The 16,796-nt window shown below is 48.9% G+C and overlaps 1 protein-coding gene across 4 annotated transcripts in view; it reads left to right on the forward strand.

Annotated features, from left to right (window-relative positions):
- Positions 1-16,796, forward strand: part of tp53bp1 (tumor protein p53 binding protein, 1) — a 20,012-nt gene continuing 3,216 nt past the window's right edge. The window contains exons 1-26 of one of the 4 annotated variants that reach the window (XM_062549985.1): positions 1-80; positions 841-1,057; positions 1,423-1,510; positions 1,613-1,685; positions 1,881-1,939; positions 2,180-2,251; positions 2,440-2,488; positions 2,813-2,946; positions 3,138-3,264; positions 3,816-3,895; positions 4,203-4,378; positions 4,497-5,868; positions 6,513-6,629; positions 6,976-7,185; positions 7,458-7,524; positions 8,446-8,535; positions 9,666-10,035; positions 10,218-10,286; positions 10,597-10,749; positions 10,931-11,169; positions 11,960-12,097; positions 12,868-13,238; positions 13,835-14,026; positions 15,267-15,455; positions 15,920-15,963; positions 16,661-16,735. In XM_062549985.1, the coding sequence (XP_062405969.1) occupies positions 878-1,057; positions 1,423-1,510; positions 1,613-1,685; positions 1,881-1,939; positions 2,180-2,251; positions 2,440-2,488; positions 2,813-2,946; positions 3,138-3,264; positions 3,816-3,895; positions 4,203-4,378; positions 4,497-5,868; positions 6,513-6,629; positions 6,976-7,185; positions 7,458-7,524; positions 8,446-8,535; positions 9,666-10,035; positions 10,218-10,286; positions 10,597-10,749; positions 10,931-11,169; positions 11,960-12,097; positions 12,868-13,238; positions 13,835-14,026; positions 15,267-15,455; positions 15,920-15,963; positions 16,661-16,735 (4,734 nt within the window). In that variant the 5' untranslated portion in view covers positions 1-80; positions 841-877. Of the gene's footprint in view, positions 81-840; positions 1,058-1,422; positions 1,511-1,612; positions 1,686-1,880; positions 1,940-2,179; positions 2,252-2,439; positions 2,489-2,812; positions 2,947-3,137; positions 3,265-3,815; positions 3,896-4,202; positions 4,379-4,496; positions 5,869-6,512; positions 6,630-6,975; positions 7,186-7,457; positions 7,525-8,445; positions 8,536-9,665; positions 10,036-10,217; positions 10,287-10,596; positions 10,750-10,930; positions 11,170-11,959; positions 12,098-12,867; positions 13,239-13,834; positions 14,027-15,266; positions 15,456-15,919; positions 15,964-16,660; positions 16,736-16,796 lie in introns of those variants that run through there. The other 3 variants (XM_062549983.1, XM_062549984.1, XM_062549986.1) reach the window with 3 other exon arrangements.

A 16,796-nucleotide genomic window follows, 5' to 3' on the forward strand; every position in this document is an offset into this window, starting at 1 on the left:
AGTGGGCATGAACCTAAAGTAAAGAATTTGGTGCGGCGTCCAAAACGTGATGGGCTTCCTGTAATCGTCAGATTTGGGAGGTATGATGATGAACAATTTTATCCATTGCATGAAACCAGATACGAAATGTCCCTGGCAAACATCCATGTTGTTTGGTCATTCTACTGAAGTATTCTTGTTGTGGTCCTGTTGGACCTAGCAAATTCGTTGTATGCTAATTTAGCTAACGCTAGCATATGCTAGATTGCTAGATGATCAACTGGGACATAACATTAAAATCACTTGCAGGCTGCAGCCGACCTGACTATTTATAGACTGTTGCAAGATAAAACCCGACTGTGCCTGGTCTATCGAATGACATTTCGTGGAAATTGCATGTTGTATTGCTGCAAAAAAAGCTTCAGTCATAGTGTCCGTTGGACAAAGCAGTACGTCACCCTTGATCATGGCGAGCTAACTAGCTAGGTGAGGTTAGGTAGTAATGCAGCCATGGTTGAACACAAATGGAGCATATGCATTTATTTGTATATTTCCTGCTGTAACTGGTCACTCCGGTTGCACGAATCTCCGGTCATTTTGTTCACGTCTCTGTGATAGATGTAAGGTTGGACTTAATCGTGTGTTCCTTCCCTGCAACATGACAACATCTGGCCGTGTGCCCTAGCTGTATTTTAAATGACTGTTTGAGTGTGTATGTTTTGTTGCCACAGAGTGAAAACCTATGTGTCGCCGTGCCATGTGTGGATGATGTCCACCTTGAACTGTTTGTCCATTGAATTACTCTGAGTGGTCTGTGGGGCCATCTGTTCAAATAGGCTGATGTTGTGTCCCTGATTACAGACCCATCGGTTATCATCTGCCGTCCCCTCCACTCCACATGGATCCCAGTGGCAGCGAGCTGGACTCCAGTCTCCCGCAGCCCGAGAACCCGTGCCTAATCGTAGAGGACTCGCAACCTGATAGCCTAGCTCCAGAGGACGACCCGGAGAGCAGCTACCGCGCTCTGCTCACCAAACGCCTGTCCAACCTACAGCCTCACGCCCCGAGTCCCGTCCTGGTGAGTTGATTCGATTGTAGTTTATGTCCAAAGTTTTAAAAGACCTCACAAACAACAAACGACATGTTCATGGCTTCGTTCTTTCTCAGTCCTCCTTCTAAACAGAACAGGCCTCTTATTTTTGGCACTTGAGGAATTTTTCACAGGAGATAATTCTGTGGGAAAAAAAAGGATTGCATTTTTCTATTTAATGGAGTTGCATGTGTGCAGGCCAAATTGTGGTAACTCAATGTAACTAATTGGTGTATCTCATTCTTCATAAACATGCTGATGGTTCCCTTGTCCATCTAACTTGTTCCCTTGAATCTTGATGACCCATGCAGGAAAGCTAAATAAATAAGGCGAGTTGTGCCTCTTTTCCACAGGAGCTGATTTCCTCTCCTCCTCGAGACCGACTTTCACAGAAGGACAGCCAAGCCAGTGGGAACCACAACAACCACTCCGCCTCTCAAGGTCAGTAGCCGGCTTTGGTGTCTCTCTCTCCAGCCCTCTTTTATTACAGATGAGTGGTGGGGTCATCACAATGTCTTTTTGTTTCATGTTTTGTCCTTCCAGAGCCAGACCAAAGCTTGGAGGCCCACGAAAGCAGTCCAGTGTTTGACATTGTCACATCAGGTGACACCAAAAGGTATGGCCACGTGATTGAAGTTCTGGTCAAATGTTATCCATGGTTAGTCGGTCCCAGCGATATTCAGGCATATACACTGTACCATAGTGTATTCCAGGGCAAAAATATACATACTTCTGACTTCATTTTTATATATCATTTGAGTATTTCTCCATGATTTTGACCGTCTCAATGCAGCTGCTCTTTTGTCAGCAGGTCTGATATGGAGGATGTGGAGTCAGGAGCAGACTCCACCACTTGTGCTCAGACTGAAGGTAGTGTTTTGTCCTGCCTATGGCCTGTTCAAGGGTCATGCTCTCATAAATCACACATGTTCACATGTTGCGAAAGCATGTAGTCAGGGTTGGCGGGACAGCTCTTGTGACTTACTGTAGAGGGTCATTGTTATAAATATGTAGTGATTCCTGTTTGTTACACGTGTAATAGATGAGCAAATCTAACTCTTTGTGTTTGTGTGTGTGTGTGTGTGTGTGTGTATGTGTGTGTGTTTGCAGGGAGCATGTCTCAGTTTGGGTTACTGGAGCTGTCAGAGAGCCAGGGATTCCAGGACGAGCCGCAGAAGAGTGGTGAGTGCAATGAGAGGAGGCTGCCCCAGCTTACACGCACTCACACAACCAAGAACACACACCTCAAGGTGCTGCAACAGCATTGTGAATAACTGGAGGAATATATGCAGTGCTGCCAGTTGCTGAAATACATAAAAATATCAGTGGTTTTCTTTAGATTTAACTGAATAAAAGTTCTTCTCTTGCAGACAGTGCAAAGACAACAGGAAGGAACTCTCAAAGCCAGGATTTGAGAAGGTATGTGCACAGGTGCTGACTCCAATAAACAACAAATAAATTGGGGAAGCTGCAGCGGGTTTTATGGTCCACTAAGATGCTTATCATTCTGCATGGAATGTCTCTACTACCCTGTTCATCTTTATGGCCAACCAGGTCTCCCTACCCACCAGTCCAGTACAGCATGTTTGTCTCCTCGGTCTCTCTCTCATTTCCTCTTTCTCCTCTATTTGTCCCTCACTCCTTTCTGCCTGTTCATTTATTCTCTCTCTCTCTCTTTTTCATTCTCTCTTTTCCTCTCTCTCTCTGGCTCTTGCTCTCTCTCTCTGTCTCTCTCATTCTCAGGTCTGAGGTGAGCTCCAGCAGCAGGGAGAGCCAGAGGTTGAGTATCCAGGCCCTGCTGCACTCTCAAGTCACAGAGGGCGAGGACCTAGTGTCATCTCAGGAGGACATGTTCGAAGAGGAGGAGGGGAAAGCAGGTAGGCTTCAGTAATTGAGTGAGTGATTCACTTGGCAATTGACCTGTGGAAAGAACATTATTTCAGAGCACATTTATCTGAAGTTGTCTTTCCATCTAGAGATGAGGTGTTTCTACCTGTACCTACATATAAGATACAAGAGTACTTTGATTATGCTGATGTTTACAGTATGTTGATGTTTACCTGTGCAGGGACTCGTGTTGACAGCACAGTGAATGAATTGGGCAACCGCTCAATGCCCACCTCCACCCCAGCCAACAGCCTTCACCTACTCCACCTGTCTGGCCAGGGCACTTTGGTGCAGGAGAGCCTCTCCCAGTAAGTGGCGTAACATTAAGGGCTAGTCTTTCATCATAACGTCAGAGGCAGTTGCCATCGAAGAGGCTTGCCAAATAAAGTACTCCGTTGAAAGTGTTCATTGATCTGTGTAATGTATCCATCTGGACAAAGTCTGTACAAATGTGAGGACTTATATTTAACTTGCTTTAATTCGACTTTTATGAGCCATAGAAAGCAGATAATTACCTGATATGAAAGATCTGGAACTGTGCTAGTAGAAGCAATGTGTGGGTAGTGCTGTTGATTACTCATGCTTAGACAATGGTTGTTTCAATCATTTCACAATCAATTACGGCTTTATATTTTTAAGAATGGAAGAAGCCTGGAAGCACACAATTATGTTGGTTGGCTCCAACACATTTATTGTGATGAATCTCCTGTGCTGACTGCTACGTGTGTGTGTGTGTGTGTGTGTGTGTGTGTGTGTGTGTGTGTGTGTGTGTGTGTGTGTGTGTGTGTGTGTGTGTGTGTGTGTGTGTGTGTGTGTGTGTGTGTGTGTGTGTGTGTGTGTGTGTGTGTCGTGCTAACAGACAGTCTGTGGATTTTGTGGCGGCCACACAGGAGAGGATGAGCCAGACCCCCTTCATAGTGCCCAGCTCCCCCACTGGAGGTAATTAACATCAGAACAGCCCCATTAACCCATGTCTCTCCTTACACGTGTGTGTTAACCGAGCACTAGAACACCCATTTGCAATTTAAATGTGCCATTATCTTTCCGCCATTTGCATAATACTGACCTTGGCTGGAATTTGTTGCCATGGATTTCCAGTGCAACAGTCAACCAATGTTTGATAGCAGTTAAAAAAAAAGAAAAAAATGTCATTCTTGTCTACTTTCTGAAAAGATTACGTGTCAGTATGAGCCACACATACCCAGGGCAGACAGTTACTACATGTTTATGCAATTGCTCTCTGTAGATGAACCAATGGACATCTCCAAAGCTGAAGATAACCAATCACAAAGAGGAGAGAAACCCAAAGGCAGCAGCGCTGTTCCCAAGCCACGCCCCACTTCTACCCCAGTATCCCAGAATTCTCCTGGTTTTGTGTTGGACAAGAGTTTATCTCTGCCCAGCCAACCGGAGTTTTCTCATGTAAGCCACCCAGCCACCCTTCATGTATAAACATGAAGCTCTGTGCTCCCATTAGAATTGCATGTATCCGGTTTTGCTTATATATATATATTTGTGTGTTTGTTTTCTGTCATCATAGGACATATTTGTGGCCACCCCTAGTCTGGATCAGCCGACTGTTCGAGCCGACGGGCCGTCCTCCTCCCAGACCCAGAACTCCCCTGCAGCTGTGAAGACCCTGTCCACTAAACTGAGCCCCACATCTTCTCCTCGCAACACTCCTGCTGCTGCTTCGCCCAAACACACGCCTGGCCCGGCCAAAGTGGCCCAGGCCCCTCTGTCCACCTCCTCCCAGGCCCCAGAGATGGGAGCGTCCTTCCAGCTGGAGCTCTCCTCCACCAGCCAGCCCAGCGTCTTCTTCCAGAAGACTCAGAGCTTCCTGGAGGAAGCGGACGAGGACAGCCAGGCCACGCAGATCGAGGAGCTGGCCACGGACGGGGCAGCAGCGGGGGTGGACACCAGTGACGCTGGGCCAAGTCGTGCTACCAGTGCTGCTAGCCAGTCTAGTGCCTCCGGTGGTGGAGTAGGGACATGCGGTGTGAGACCCGGTGCTGGGGGCGTAGGGAGGGAGATCTCCAGGTCTCAGCCGGATCCGCACTCCAAGCCCACCTCGCAGAATGTGAATGTAGGCCGTTCCCTGAGCCAGGGCTCGCCGAACCTGAACCGTGCCAAACCCTCGGGCGGTGGTGTCTCCCAGTTGGGCCGGGTGGAAAGCACGGCCGCCGCTAAGCCTTCTCCCAGCCCTGCTGATTCAGGGGTGGTGCCTCCTAGCTTGCCTACCCAGTCGCTCTCGCAGTCCATGCTGTCTGTTCACTCCGCTTCACGGCCTGTCGTTGACAGCCAGAGATCCCAGCCCAAGTCCCAGTCCCAGACCCAGGCCAGCAGCCAGGCAGCCTCCCAGAGACTGAGCCAGCACAGCCAACCTCTGTCTCAGAAGTCCCAGGCTTCTGGCCACAGCCAAGGCAAAGGGAGAAACGTGCCTGTGCTGGAGGAGATGGTAGAGACCGATAAACTAAGGGAGGAGGAGAATGAGAACGAGAGTGTGGTTGGAACCGGGCCGGGAGCCTCGATGGGACTCTGCCTGGCTCTCTCTCAGAGTCAGAACTTTGACCTAGAGCCCATGGAGGAGGAGGAGGAGGACGACCAGGACCAGCTGGAGACCCAGCAGCTGGTGCCCGGTCCTCAGCACATCAAAGCGGGCCAAGCCAGCGCTGGGGGTCCCTCTAGTTCACAGAGGAGCCAGAAGGCGAGCCAGCAGCTGAAGGAGAAGGACAGGGGGCTGACCGCATCACAGCCCTCTCCAGGCCTCAGCAGCCCAGAGCGGAGGAGAAGGGAGCTGGAGAAGAGCCTGTCCCCAGGGAAGGGCTCGCTCTCTCAGCCTGAGAGGGGCTCCAGAGCAGACCCAGGGCCCCGCCGCTCCCAGTCCCAGCTCCTGAGCGACAGCTCCGGGGGTGAGTGAGGAGGATTGCCCTCTGTTTCAGAAAGCTCACTAAATGTGTGGAGGAAAATTGTTTTGCATGATTGCAAAAGATATTTGAGAATGATCATAGTAGTTCCTCTCTCCTCCATATAAGTGCCTCAATTGGTCCCTATCTCTTTGTTATATATTCTTAAACCAGGTATCTTACCTGATCTTCCTCCACCGTTTCAAAATAGGCTTGTTACTTCATAGAGAATCCTCTAGGACAAGCAACAGGCTGTGTAATCCTTTTGATCTGCATTAAAAATGAAAGATGTGGGCAGAACCTCGATTTGGGTTGTGTCAGCTTATGCTCATGCTTCAGTAGACATCTTAATCTCAGTAATACTCCTCTGAGGTCTGTCCCCGGTGAACTCAAAGGTTTGTCAAAGGTCTGGATGAGATGAAACAAGAAGAGGCCACAGTGATTCATAGGGACATTTTTAAAATTCAAATTGATTAATGTGTGACTCCTAATTAGCACAGGCATGGGGCTGTTAAATATATGATAAACTACTGAGCTATGGGTACTGCACACTGGTGAAGTACAAAAACAAGAAGTAGGAGATGAAGTAGAAGACTGCTACATTTTCATGAGTTGATGCACATTAACCTGCGTATTTGTTTTTGCTGTAGATATTCCCTTCCACTTTACGCTACCTAAAGAGGGGGAGCTCATCCGGCCTGTTGTCACGGCGACTCCCCCGCTCCTCTCCCAGTTGAAGAAGACGCCCAGGCACAGCACTCCCATTGGTGGGTGTCTCTCAGTCCCGTGCTCTCTCTCTCTCTTTTACGCGCTTTCGTTCTTTTATTCCCTTTCATTTTCTCTCTCTCTCTCTCTCCCCATCTCACTCTCTTCCTCTGTCAGCCTTTAAAGGTCTGTTGCATAACAAATCACATCTGTGTTCATTCGGCAGAGAGCTGCACTGCTGACAGTCTCCTCGCCCCTCTACTGGCATATATTTGTGTGTGTGTGTGTGTATGATCTCAACGGTCTGCAATGAATTATAGTTATTAGTGTGTTATCTATCAGCTGCTGTGTCAGATCCGCGTAGTTATTTTATTTTCTGCTTTTTTATTTATTTTGTCGCCGTCGCAGAGATGACCTCATTCTCCGAGGCGTCGGAAGGGGACGTCACCAGGGAGCCCACCATGGCGGACAGCGACATCATGGCCGAGGAGAGCGTGGAAGAGCCGGCCGCCACCGCCGCCGCCGCCGCCGAGGCCTCTGGGAAACTGAGTCTGCGCATGAAGCTGGTGACCCCGGTGGAGGAGGGGAGCTCTGGGTCGGAGCGCTTCAGTCTGCAGAGTAAGAGATGGGGAGAGGGGTCCGTTTGTTTACAGAGAAAAGGGAGCCAGGGACAATGGCTTGCAAGCCCTGGTAGTCCTCCAAGTTGTGATTTTGTACAAATATGTCGTTGCTTGTGTGGAAAGAAAACAGTTTGATGTAAATCCTTAGATGACCTCAAACAGACTGGATACTCAGAGTACAAAGAGCAGTGTGTGTATTGTGTGTTTGTGTGTGTCTCTGCAAGTGATAACCCTTTTCATTGATCTGTGTGCTTTTTAAATGTCTTCCAGAACCCCCATTATCAGATGATGATGGCTCCGTTGTCAAGGCTACCGCTGTTGCCAAGGCAGTAGCTAGGTAACCCGCAGTTGCTATGCGCAAGATCTCATTTGTGTGGGCTATGATTTTAGAGCTCTCCTCTTGTTCCCTCTTCCTCCCTCCCTCCCTCCCTCCCTCCATCTCTCTCTCCCTCCCTCCCTCTCTTATCTGTTCTGCTGAATCACTGTCACCGCAATAGGCTGCCACTGCCTCTTGGCACCAGGCTCTCCGTCATCTGTCCCCCCTCTTGCCAGCACAGAGATTAACGGTCCCAGACAGAAAACAAATGCGAGCAATTACACGCAGATAAGACTCTGTGAGGAAATCGTGGCCGCCTTAATTGCTTTTAAACCATCTCGAGTCGATGAAGGGAGAGTAAGGAGCTGGGGGTTTGGGGAGAGAAAGAGGCAAGACAAGGGGGAACTGCTGAGGTGAAACCTCCTCTATTGTTTTGTTCTGTCACACGCTCCGAGGCCGCCGGGGTGCTGTGATGTGATGTGTGTGGACCGATAACAAGACGAGCCTGTTAGCGCTGCTCTTGTGTCTCTGCGGGAGTCCGAGGGAAGACGCGGAGACAAGCGACAGTGTAGAATGTACAACAACACTGTGTGTCATTGATTTCCAGTCAACCACTGCGTAGCTTCATTCTGAACTGCCATTTTGTGGTACCCGAGTTTCAGTTTGTTAGGCACACAGCAATAAGTAACCTTGGCATGTCCTTCACATCAGCAGTTGAAATATCCGATTCAAGGTTGACTGCTCTATCAGCTACTGGGCACAATGAAAGGCTTCTGTGCCTAACCTCTGGAGCCCACAATGCTAGTCTCTCTTATCTGCACTGCGTCTGCTGTTAAGTTATTTTTTGCTCTTATCATTGGTCTCTGTATGTCTTTTCAGTCAGTTTATCTCTTCTCTCTTTCCTCTCTCTTCTCTCTCTCCTTCTCTCTCTCCTTCTCTCAGTCCGTCTGTGTTCAGCCGTGTCCGTGAGGCCCACAGGCAGGAGGAGGCTGAAGGGGAGGCCCAGTCCAGCGCTGTCTCTGCTCCTCTCAGGTACTGCGCCTCCCCATCATCACCCCCCCCCCCACCCACCCACTCCTCCAATTATAGAACCTGTTATAACATCACACTCCCATCGCTGGAGGACAGGGTCTGCTGCCCTGTAATGCTCTGACTTGACGCTCTACAAGCTCAGTCCTGAGCATGGGGACTGTTGCTATAGTTTGATGCTGAGATGTGTAGCGTTGTGGTGCATAGCATTTTCTGATATCAGATTTCAATCACAGGGTGTCTCTTCACAGCCAGGTTCTGATGAGTGGAAGTATGAGATGTATGTATATAAATAGCTCCCACGCTGGCATATATTTCTGGACAGGGTGAAGTGGGGTCAAGAGCACCGTGTCACTGAGACTTAAGGAGTGAGTGTGTGTGTGTGTGTGTGTGCGTGTGTTTAATAGGGCACGTCTCAAGTCATCTGTCTCTCCTTTTCTCTCTTTCTCTCTCTCTCACCATCTCTCTTTCTGTCTCTCTCCCTCTCCATCTCCCTCTCTCTGTCTCCCTGCTCAACCTGTATTTTCATTGTGCCGTGTTGTCCCCTTGCATGGCTTGTGTTGTTCTTTCTCTCGCTGGCGTGTCTCTGTGACCCACTTCTCCTCTCTGGGCGTCTATTTTGGGCTCCTCTAGCCTCTGGCTGGCCTTGAGAGATGGGGAGCAAGAGAGAGGGAGGTACAGTGAGGAAGGGAAGGAAAGAGAAACAGAGAGAAAGAGAGGAGAGATTGAAAATGGGATACAGTATCTCAGGAAGGGTACTACACCAACTGTAGGGTCTCTTGGTGTGTAGGCATCTCATTTAAAGGAGACTCTGCTGCAATAACTGTTAGGGTCTATAGTTGTACCCTAAATAGTAGCATGTCATTTTTTAACCCAGTTAATGGCTTAAATGTGATTTATTAGTTGCCCCCAAAGGCTATGCTATATGTTATCCAGTTGGAAATGCATATTCCGGTCTTACCCAGATTTGCACCGATTGAGTCCGAGTCAGTTAAAATTATACACTCGTTTTCGTCCACATCTATACTCTAGGTTGTTAGACTAGAGTTTCCCTTTAATTTCCTCCCTCTCTCTTTCTCTCTCTTTCTTTCTTTCTTTCTTTCTTCCTTCCCTCCCTCCCTCTCGCCCTCTAGTGGAGGTTTGTTTAACTCTTCCCAGAGGCGGGGCGGAGACTCTCAGGACTCCGAGTCGAGACCACGCCCCCTGATTACCAGCACCCAGAACAGCCAGGAAGCCCACCAATCGCAGCCCCTCTCTCCCGCGTCACAGAGGTGCTCCGTGGGCAACGGAACCCTGGGGCGGCTCTCCCAGCAGGCCAACGGGGCCGCGTCCGAGAGTCCAGTTAAGCACGGCCCCACCGGGACGCCGCAGGGAGACGCTGGCCAATCAGCACAGGGGGGTGGGGCAGAACTGACCCCGCCCAGAACCCCCCTGAGACAGCGGGCCGTGTCCCAGCAGACCAGCTTTGATGTACCTGCCTCTACCAGCAACACACCCAATAAGGTGAGAACACATACTGTAGTGTGTCTGTGTGTCTGTGTGTCTGTGTGTCTGTGTGTCTGTGTGTCTGTGTGAGTGTGAGTGAGTGTGTATTCCACTAGAGCTGCAGAGTGTATAGACCCAGACCTCATGCTGATCAGTTTGAACTGTGTGGTGATGGTTTGTACGGTTCATGTATGTTTCAGTCTCACCTGAGGGCTGTTTCTCAGCAGACCAGCTTTGATGCAGCAGGAGCACACAACTCATCTGGCAGAGTATGCAAACCCACACACTTACGTACACCCCCTCCCATACATACCATCTCAGTGGGTGCTTCTCAACTTCTCTCCTCCATCCTCGATGCTCGATCCTCTTGCCTTGTTCCCACTGATCTATAACTAACACTGCATAGACTATCCCATTGTTGCTGCCCCATCATTCTTTATGTAGATCAGTGAGGACGAGTACCGAGGAAGAAAGGAAGGATGAATAAAAGACTAAATGAGAGGCACCCAAAGTCTTCAGTTCTCTGGTGCTACCTGCTTGAGACTAAGTGTGTGTGTGTGTGTGTGTGTGTGTTTGAAGGGGTTACCGGAGCTATCCCCTCCTCGTCCCCCTCCGGGAGTACGCATGCGCAGGCATGTGCGCACCACCCAGGAAGTGCGGACTACAGTCACGCGCATCATCACAGACGTGTACTACGAGGACGGACGCGAGGTGGACCGGAAGGTCACAGAGGTCAGGACAAGGCCACGCATAATTATGAATGTTAACCATCTTCATTGAATTATTATATTCACTTGTTTATGTGTATTTATTTTTGTTAGATTAGATTAGATTAGACTAGATTCGACTCGACTTTTGTTGTGTGTACAAAAGTTTAGATTCTGTCTAAATAATTGCTCTGTGTGTTGTACAGGAGTCGGAGGAGCCTGTGGTCGACTGCCGCGTGCTAGAGAGTGACCTCTCGCCCTCGCGCACGGGCAGCTCCATGACCTCCGGTGACCTGGCGGACATCAGCTCCCTCTCGTCCAAAGCCTCCAGCCTGGCCCACAGCAGCTCGGGCAGCATGGGGACGGGCGTCGGGTCGGGCACCAGTACAGGCAGGCACCCAGACTTCATCATGCCCACGGGCCGCGGGGCTGGCAAGTCCGGGAGGTGAGTCTGCTATGCCCGAGGGATTTTATAGTCTTCTGTACAAACTTACAGGATGGTTGAGTTATTTTTTTAGAGATAACTTGCATAAGATACACGTTCATAACTACTTCTGTTAGTTCTTTAGCCTAATATAGTTTAGTTGATCAGGATCCTCATATGACCCGACAAACGGCATTGTATTCCTCCTAGGATCTAAAGAGTAACTGCGTAGAAATGAGGTTTACTGGGACAAGCATAAGTGCATATTGATCTTCAGCCTTGATGATGTTGTGTCTGTAGGATTTTGCATGAATCATCATTTAACACTCACTCTCTTCTTACTAGTGTTGTCTTTTCCTAATTCTCTTCTAGTTCACTAGCTTCCCTCTAGCTCTGCTGTCTCTTAAATTCTCCAGACTTCTAGTGTGATGCCGTGATGATTGTACATCTAACGTCCCCTCTGATTCCTCTCTGTATTCTTATGCAGCTGTGATGTTTAGAGGATTGAACGATATGAACTCTAAAGAAGCTATTTATATCTTGGATGTCAAAGAGCAGCTTAGATCCCTTTCTCTTGCTGAGTGATCTTTTCCCCAGACTAAAGAGCACATTCCACGAATTTGAAGGTGCTCTCTGCGAGCGCAGGGTCCTGTGTGACCTTTCAAACAACCCCTTAAGTTCAGACATATGACATTTCAAAAGAGACCAGGGTTTACAGCCGTGAACGAATTGAGAACAGAGACTGAAAACATTCTGTTTTTATGTCTGTGGGTGTGTTGACTTGCTACCTGTGTGTGTGTGTGCATCTCAGCCCCAGGAGGGGGCGCAAGCAGTTGCAGCGGCCTGTCTCTGAGCAGGCCAAAGTGCAGGGGTCGCGCCCTTTGACCCCGGTCACACCTCGTGGCCGGTCACGGCGAGGCAGACCCCCCTCACGCAGCCCTCAGAGCAGGTGAGGGGATGCTGTGTGTGTGTGTGTGTATGTGTGTGTGTGTGTGTGTTTGTACGTGTGTGTGAATGTGTACGTACGTACGTGAACTTCAGTGAGTGATTGTGATTGAGGGAAAATTATAGTGTAGATGAGAGCACATCAGAGCAATCAAGAAACACACACACACACACACAATCACACACACTGATTGTCCTCTATTCCTGACACCCCATGGCTCTGATCACATCCAGATAAATGTCTCACTGCACTAAACCATCCTCCTCCTCTTCCTCCTGTTTGTACTCTTCCTCCCTTCCTCTCTGTCCTCTGGTCCCCTCACTGGTCTGTACCTCTGCACCCGCACTCTTAGACCTTACTCACTTTACTCGCTATTAATCCCTCTCTTGATCACCCTCATTAGAAATGGCTTTGTGTACAAGAAGGAGTTTTGGTTTGATGTACATGTATGTATCTGTATCAGTCCAGTGCAGTGTAGTTGTGTGTGTACATTTGTCCTGAGGTGTGTGTGTGTGTGTGTGTGTGTGTGTGTGTGTGTGTGTGTGTGTGTGTGTGTGTGTGTGTGTGTGTGTGTGTGTGTGTGTGTGTGTGTGTGTGTGTGTGTGTGTGTGTGTGTGTGTGTGTGTGTGTGTGTGTGTGTGTGTGTGTGTGTGTGTGTGTGTGTGTGTGTGTGTGTGTGTGTGTGTGTGTGTGTGTGTGTGTGTGTGTGTGTTAGTTAAGCTGCACGTCCTCTTTCAGCACTATGTTGGAACTCACCTCTTCATTTCCCTAAGGGGCGGTCGGGCGGGAGCCAACAACGTCCAGCGAGGAGGACCGTTCTCCTCTCCAGAGGAGGAAGAGGAGCGCTACACCCGTGTCACCTCCAGGGGGCGCACCGCAACACCCCCTCCGGGAACCTCCGGCCGCTCTGGGGGGTCCTCGTCCGACAGCAGCCTGGTGGGTCTGCGGGTGGTGGCCAAGTGGTCCTCCAACGGCTACTTCTACTCGGGCCGCATCACCAGCGACCTGGGAGCCGGAAGGTTCCGGCTGCTCTTCGACGACGGCTACGAGTGCGAGGTGCAGGGCCGAGACGTGCTGCTGTGTGACCCCATCCCCACGGAGACAGAGGTCACCGCAATATCTGAGGACGAATACTTCCTCACTGGTAAGCAGACATGGGGTGCCTCTCATGTAAAGTTTATACGTCCTCCCTCGCTCCTCGGGCCTCGATCCTCACTGATCTACATAAAGAATGATGGGGCGGCAACAACGATAGTCTATCCCTTCGTCTATCTTTCTTTATGTAAATCAGTGAGGATCGAGGCCCGAGGAGCGAGGGAGGACGTATAAACTTTACATGAGAGGCACCTATAGTCAGAGAGTAAATAAACAAAATGATTTAGTATGCAGCCATTTTGATATTAGTATGGTTATGTATTTAAATGTTGGCTGGCATCTGCACACACTGCTGGCATCTGATTATTGTAAAGTATGATGGTCAAATCCAACGTGACATTTGCAAATGTAGAGAGTTGTCACAGTTGTGTTGACTCCTAATAATTGCTCTCTAATTAAGATTATTTTAAAATTACAATAAAATGACATTATCCTTCACAACTGTTTCCAACAACACTTTAAATGAGGACAACACAAGTCTGGGTATATGTACACTAACCGATCGTGTGTGTGTGTGTGTGTGTGTGTGTGTGTGTGTGTGTGTGTGTGTGTGTGTGTGTGTGTGTGTGTGTTTGTATCTCTCAGGTGTGGTGAAAAACCACAAGACGGTGGGGAGGGAGCTGCAGTACTGTGTGGAGCGGGAGGGCCAGCAGCAGTGGTACAGCAGGGCATCGGTCATCCTCTCCATGGAGCAGGGCAGCCGGCTGAGGGAGCACTACGGCCTGGACCCCTCCGAGCCCCTCACCCCCCTCACCAAGGCGGCCGACATCAGTCTGGGTAGGTAGTGGCGCGAGCGCAGGGAGCAGGTGTGCGTCTGGTGTGTGCCAGGGTTAGTCTGTACCGTAATTTCCCCACTATTATACATTATACATTGATTTTGCAAAATTTCTTCTGCTATGAAGTTGATACACGGGGATAGTTCATATGGTATTATGGTTGTGTTTCTTTTAACTTGCATAACACATAGCCCTACGACTTATGCACAATGCGGCTAATACACAGGAAATGACTGTATCCTCAGTGATGGCCTCAGCCTCACTTCAGCATTAACACACAAACACAGTCAAACACGGTGAGAAGTACCGTAATTCAAATCATTTAGAATGTGGAGTGCTAGGTCCTTAGGTTTATTACGATATATATCATATCTGGGATGAAGAGAATGACCTGTGTGTTGGACACCTTCTGCAGTGGCGGAAACCGTCCAATCAGATTTTCTGATGACATGGACAGGGGCCATCTGACCAGTATCAAAGAGAAAAAAAATCTTTTAATCATAAAGTGATAAATTGTTCTGGGCTAAACTGTTGTGTCTGTTGCAGGAAAATGAAGGCTGAAAACCTAAATGTTCTGTACAACTAAGGCCTTTCAGATAAATAATTTGTTATAGATAGAAGTTACTGAATGTGAATATCTATTAAGTTGAGAAGCAGCTAGACCATCGGGGGATACCTTGTCTTAGCTGAATTACTGAAGCTAAGCAGGTGTGGGCCTGGTTAGTACTTGGATGGGAGACCTCCTTGGAAAACTAGGCTGTTGTTGTAAGTGGTGTTAGTGGGTGGCCAGTAGGTGCCACTCTTCCCTCCGGACAAAAAGATTAATCCCAATGCCCCTGTGCAGGGACAGGGACACTGTACTGTAGGAGATAGTGATTCATTGTGGCCATTAAAGATCCCATGGCACTTATTACAAAGAGTAGGGGGTACCCTGGTGTCCTGGCTAAATTCCCAACCTGGCTCATTCAATATGGCCCCCTAATCATCCTCCAGTGTAATAGGCTTGTTCATTCACTCACTCTCCACCTCAAACTGGTGTGTTGTGAGCATTCTGGCACATAATGGCTGCCTTGCATCACCCAGGTGGATGCTAAACAACGGGGGTGCTTAGTGAGGTTCCCCCTTCCATGTGAAGCGCTTTGACTGTTTAAAAGTTGTTAATGCTGTCGTTGTTGATGTGCAATTCTCAGATCACACTATAATGCCGTTAGTGGTTATTTTGTTTTCTTCACACATTACAGATAATCTGGTGGATGGGAAGCGGCGTCGCCGTGGCAACACGGGGCCAGAAGTCAACACGCCAAATCGGAGCGGCAGCCCACGGACCCCCGGGCCTTCTGGGAAGAGGAAGCTGATGAGCTCCACTGAGGAGGAGCGTGCAGAGCCAGCACCCGCCAAAAGAGGGCGCAAGGCTGGCCCCAACAAAGCCGGTATGGAGAGGGATGAGTGAAGATAGAAACAAGTGACTGGGGAAAAAAGGCCTTCCCTACAACCGTCCGTCCTATCAAGTGGACATAGATTTCAGTTTCCTCTTTGGTCGTCTGCATTTTAAAATCTTGTTTTTATCAGCTGTTGTATTTGTACAGCACCCATTACTGATGAAAAGCAGAATTTCATTAATCTAGCCATCTGCTGTAGCTCTTTTTAATGAGTTTTAAATATTTATGTTGTGTACTTTCACACTGTAGATTAATGTTTTCCTTGACGTTTTAATTTACAATATTGATTAGCGAGGCTATTTTAGACCAACATTGTATGAGATTAGATTCATGGTGATTCTGTAAAATGTGTTCTTGTGCCTATTTCCCTGATGATATCAATTTTTAAACATGAGAGATAAAGTGTGATGTGTAATATGTGTGAGAAAACTGTGTGAGATATGGCCTGCTTTTAGTGCGAAGTCCGGCATCGCTCACAGTCTCAAGCTGGAAGGAACGGGTATGTTACAGCCGTTCACAGTGCACTGTGACCACCAGGGGGAGCACTATCTATAAAGGGGAACCGAGGCACGGTGATGGTGGACATCATTATTTGTCTATTTCCAATGTTTATTTTCACCACTTGGTTCATTAGCGGCCACGCTCTTGCTCTAAAGTACGTCAAGATGGATGCGCACAAGTACGTGAGCGAACCTCAGCGGCTCTGTTGGCAGCTTGCTGAGGTGAAGTAAATTCTCAAGGTCTCCGTGAGACTCTTGCGCTCGGCAGTAGCCCTTAATGAGGTCAGAAATAATGGGGTCAGGAGACATCACCATTATTCAGGAGGCAAACACACACTCACTCACTCACTCACTCTCGGTGTTGCTCACGGCTTGAGTCACCATCGCCACCTCTGCGGGTCTGTCCACTCTCTGTGGTCAAGGTGCGACACGGTCAGAACAGTGGGGTGCTGGTGTGTGTCACTTGTAATGCTGAGTTCCTATTTCACTCGTCCTCATTATACTCTCTGCGTGTGTGTGTGTGTGTGTGTGTGTGTGTGTGTGTGTGTGTGTGTGTGTGTGTGTGTGTGTGTGTGTGTGTGTGTGTGTGTGTGTGTGTGTGTGTGTGTGTGTGTGTGTGTGTGTGTGTGTGTGTGTGTGTGTGTGTGTGTGTGTGTGTGTGTGTGTGTGTGTGTGTGTGTGTGTGTGTGTGTGTAGGTTCGCGTGCTGCTGCAGCTACGGCTGTGGGCAACACCTCGGGAAGTGATGCTGGTGACCAGCGGGCCAGCCACGGTATGTTCATGTATTTCCGTGTGTGTGACTCATTGTGTAAGTGTTTCAGAGGTCAGTAAGC

The sequence above is a fragment of the Sardina pilchardus genome, chromosome 11 (assembly GCF_963854185.1).
Source record: "Sardina pilchardus chromosome 11, fSarPil1.1, whole genome shotgun sequence".
NCBI classification, from domain to species: domain Eukaryota; kingdom Metazoa; phylum Chordata; class Actinopteri; order Clupeiformes; family Clupeidae; genus Sardina; species Sardina pilchardus.